Genomic DNA, 4,711 nt, shown 5'->3' with positions numbered 1-4,711 from the left:
CTCCCCTCTTCTCCTCCCCTCTTCTCCTCCCCTCTTCTCCTCCCCTCTTCTCCTCCCCTCTTCTCCTCCGCTCTTCTCCTCCGCTCTTCTCCTGACTCCACACAGACACAGCATGTAGACATGCTGCTGGAGAGCCAGTATTGTTCTTCTTTCAGACAACCGTGCGTCAAAACTTTTTTCATTTGCACAATGTCTCTCGTTCACCTAAACCGGCAATACCGTAAATCCCGGGGTGAAAGAAGTATAGAAAGACAAGATGAGAATCTGGATACCGCCCAGCCCTGACACACCTTTTCTATTCATATACAGTCCATACTGTCTGTACACACCATTTTATATATATATACAGTTGAAGTCGGAAGTTTAGATACACCTTAGCCAAATATATTTAACTTCTTGAGAATACAGGGGGTGCTATTTTCCCATTAGCATAATTTGCTCTACAGATTAAACTGCCTCTTATTCAATTATTGCTCTTACTATATGCATATAAATAATACCATTGGAAAGAAAACAATCTCTAGTTTCTAAAACCGTTTCAATTTTGTCTCTGAGTGATACAGAAGTCATTTGACAGCACTTTCCATGACCAAGAAGAAAAAAGCAAGATGTGTATGCTAGCTTCAACGCTCTGCCTATATATGGTCGTGCCCCCTATGACCCGAAACACACCTCATTGGCCTTCCTCTGGGTGTCAAGAGGACGTCAGAGGAAAAATATCTTGTTTATCTGGGACTGACGTGAAATGAGAGCTAATTCTTTGGCGTGACCGACAACTTCCGGTTGTCTAAATCGTGCGACTTGTAGCTGCGATTGTCTTCTGTTGTGCGGCCATTATGGATGAAAACTATCTCCGTCTCGAAGTTTGTTTGATACATGTGACCAGATCATCGTAATGTATGTTTTTTCAATATAGTTTAATCAGATTATTTGAATTTTTTCGGGAGTTTTGTGGTGTTCCGTTGTCTGATTTTATTTACGTTTGAGAGATCCGTGCCACTCGACCAGTACCTGTGCTAAATGGAGTGGGAAAGGAACAATTCTGAACGGAACCAACGACTCATCTTGACAAAGGACACTTTGATCAACATTCTGATGAAAGATCAGCCATAGTAAGACCCAATTTACGATGTTATATCATATCTGTTGTGCATGTGAACTGGCCGTGGGCGCCTAGCCGAATCTGCCTGGTATAGCTATGCTAATTTAGCGCTACATTTTGTTTTCGTTATAAAACATTTAATAAATCTGAAATATTGTTTGGATTCACCAGATGTTGGGCTTTCAATATCTGTACGCTGTGTATTTTTCTGAAATGTTTTAAGATGAGTAATTCGTTATATGACATTGGTCTCTGTAATTGTTCTGGCTGGGTCAGCACTATTTCAGATTGCAGCTGCAATGTAGAACTGTGATTTATACCTGAAAAATGCACATTTTTCCAAAAAGAAACTATGCTATACCATAAATATGTTATCAGACTGTCATCTTATGAAGTTGTTTCTTGGTTAGTGCCTATATATATTTTTATTTAGTCGAATTAGTGATAGCTACTGACGCAGGAAAAAGCTGTTGGGAGTAAAAAAATCGTATCCTTTGCTAACGTGGTTAGCTAATAGATTTACATATTGTGTCTTCCCTGTAAAACATTTTAAAAATCTGAAATGGTGGCTTTATTCACAAGACCTGTATCTTTCATCCGGTGTCTTGGACTTGTGATTTAATGATATTTAGATGCTACAAGTTACTTGTGACGCTATGCTAGCTATGCTACTCAGTGGGGGGGGGGGGGGGGGGTGCTACCGGATCAGGGTTGGTGACTCGTGAGAAGTTTAAACTAAGTTTTTCACAATTCCTGACATTTAATCCAAGTGAAAATTCACTGTCTTAGGTCAGTTAGGATCACCACTTCATTTTAAGAATGTGAAATGTCAGAATAATAGTAGCGAAAATGATTTATTTCAGCTTTTATTTCTTTCATCACATTCCCAGTGGGTCAGAAGTTTACATACACTCAATTAGTATTTGGTAGCATTGCCATTAAATGGTTTAACTCAGGGGTGTCAAAGTCAAATGGACGGAGGGCCAAATAAAAAATTTAGCTACAAGCCGAGGGCCGGACTGTTCGAATGTTCATTGAAATTTTTTTAAATGACGCATATAGTCTAGTGAACCTAATTGAACCTACTGAAAACCTAACAAATATATTCCAATATGATCAGATAAATAAAGCAATATTTTCTTATGGCTCTGTCAGTAATCTTTAATTTTCAACAGACACAAAAGACAAATTTCCTTTATATAAAAATCCCCATAACATGAACATTAAATGAAAGAAACCGGTATTCAAGGCACCATCAGTAGCCTATATTTTCTATTTTAGCAAAAGTGGGCTAAATTTACTTCAAAGAAAAAAACAATAATAGCAATTTTCTATCATCCACTCAACTGAAATATTTTTAAAATATAATTGGATTGAAATACAATAAAATAAAGTGCAAAAATCTATTAATCAAAAACAACACTTTGTTTAAGGAGAAGTAACATGCAGTGAAAACAAATATTAAACTTTAACTTTTAAACTTGAACTGAGTAAAAACTCTAAATATGTGATTGCACAGTAATGTTCACTTGTTTGAGGTTGAGGGTGATACTTGGTGGTGTCCCATCTTTTCCACAAGTTCATCAATGTTCGGGGTAAGGCTCTGAGCTGAGGAAATCCTCAGAATTGAGTGGAGGTGTTCAGCAGTAAGTCGACTTCTGTGTGATGTTTTGTTCAGGTTCATCAAAGAAAACAGTTGTTCACACAGGTATGTGCTGCCAAACATAGACAACGTTTGAGCAGCCTGGATGCGCAGCTGGGGCATTGTGTCGGGGAGGAAACGGGCGAACTCCGCAGCACCCACTGCCGCATATTTTGCCCTCAGTGCATCATTGCATTGGAGGTCAATCAACTCCATTTGGAGGTTTGGTGGTGAGCTTTCCACGTCAACAGCAAATGGGTTACCGAGCAGTTCCAACCTGCTTTTTTGTGCTTCAAAGTCAGCAAATCGGCGTCGAAAGTCAGCGGCAAGCATACCTATTTTATCAGCCAACTGTGCGCTCGGGAACGCACTGGTAGAGAGCTTCTCTTTCATGGTCTGGCAGCTGGGAAAGTGGCTCAAATTTTCTTTCCGCATCTGCGTCTCCCACAGAGTCAGTTTGGTTTTAAATGCCTTCACTGTACTGTACATATCAGAGATGACATGATCCCGACCCTGCAGCTGCAAGTTCATTGCATTCAGATGACTCGTAATGTCACACAGAAAAGCCATTTCACACAGAAACATTTCGTCTCGGAGTTGTGTTGTGTCTTTCCCTTTGCTGTCCAAGAACAGACAAATCTCCTCACGAAGCTCGAAACATCTTTGAAGCACCTTTCCCTGGCTTAGCCATCGCACCTCTGTGTGATAAGGCAAATCACCATGCTCCGTTTCTAACTCCGTCAGAAATGCCTTGAACTGGCGGTGATTCAAACCTTTGGCTCTGATAAAGTTAACTGTGCGCGTGATGATGCTCATTACATGCTCCATTTTCAAGGCTTTACCGCACAACGCTTCCTGGTGTATGATACAATGATAAGCTGTCAGCTCACCTGTCGCGTTTTCCTCTTGCATCTTTTCCCGTATCTTCGCCACCAGTCCGCTCCTGTGTCCACACATCGCAGGTGCTCCGTCGGTTGTCAAACCCACGAGTTTTTCCCAAGGCAGCTCCATCTCATTTACACATCTTGACACCTCTTCATACAAATCATGCCCCGTAGTTGTGCCATGCATAGGACGTAAAGCCAAAAACTCCTCTGTCACGCTTAGGCTGGAGTCCACTCCGCGGATGAAAATTGACAACTGGGCAATGTCAGAAATGTCGGTGCTCTCATCCACAGCCAAGGAATATGCAATGAAATCTTTTCCCTTTTTCACAAGCTGCTCTTTTAGATTGATGGACAACTGGTCTACTCTCTCGGCAATGGTGTTTCTGCTCAGACTCACATTTAAAAAGAGTTGCCTTTTTTCTGGGCAAACTTCGTCACAAACTTTAATCATGCAGTTTTTGATGAAATCCCCCTCCGTAAATGGCCGGGCTGATTTAGCGATCTCTTCTGCCAAAATAAAACTGGCCTTGACAGCAGCCTGGCCTTGTGATTTGGCTTTTTTGAACAGAGCCTGTCGAGATTTGAGGCCTCGTTTTAATTCCTCTGCCTTTTGTAGCCTTTGTTCCATGTCCATATTCTTGTTTTTGTCCGCGTGTTTCGTTTCATAATGTCGTCTCAGATTATACTCTTTCAGTACCGCCACACTTTCTCCACACAGAAGACACACAGGTTTTCCAGCTACCTCCGTGAACATATACTCCGACTCCCACCTTGTTTGAAACCCCCGGTTCTCAGTGTCCACCTTCCGTTTTGCCATTTTTGATGGGTATCTGAAAGTTAATTTTACTGTGATGCTGACGACTGCTGTGCCAATAAATATTGAAATGAAGCAGCCTACTGCTCGGTGCGTCACCGTTGCATTGTGGGAAATGTAGTATTGGTGCGTGTAAAAGATCTGCGGGCTGCCGGCTTGCTGCGGTCTGCGGGCCGGTTCTAATAATAAATCAAGATCATCCCAGGGGCCGTAAAAAACCTTCTCGCGGGCCGGATGTGGCCCGCGGGCCTTGACTCTGACATATA

The 4,711-nt window shown here is 41.7% G+C and overlaps 1 protein-coding gene across 1 annotated transcript; it reads right to left on the bottom strand.

Annotated features, from left to right (window-relative positions):
- Positions 1–2,237: 2,237 nt before the first annotated feature.
- Positions 2,238–4,704, bottom strand: LOC139573604 (general transcription factor II-I repeat domain-containing protein 2-like). Its single transcript, XM_071397244.1, has one exon. It carries the CDS (start codon positions 4,446–4,448, stop codon positions 2,628–2,630), a length of 1,821 nt encoding a protein of 606 aa, XP_071253345.1. The 5' UTR covers positions 4,449–4,704; the 3' UTR covers positions 2,238–2,627.
- Positions 4,705–4,711: the final 7 nt, after the last annotated feature.

This window comes from Salvelinus alpinus, chromosome 1 (assembly GCF_045679555.1).
Source record: "Salvelinus alpinus chromosome 1, SLU_Salpinus.1, whole genome shotgun sequence".
Classification (NCBI taxonomy): Eukaryota; Metazoa; Chordata; class Actinopteri; order Salmoniformes; family Salmonidae; genus Salvelinus; species Salvelinus alpinus.
Note: the sequence above shows the minus strand (reverse complement) of the source record. Positions and strands in the feature narration are given on the sequence as shown.

Bases quoted from the DNA above. Each gene is read 5' to 3' on its own strand.
- LOC139573604 (XM_071397244.1), bottom strand. From the start codon at position 4,448: ATGGCAAAACGGAAGGTGGACACTGAGAACCGGGGGTTTCAAACAAGG.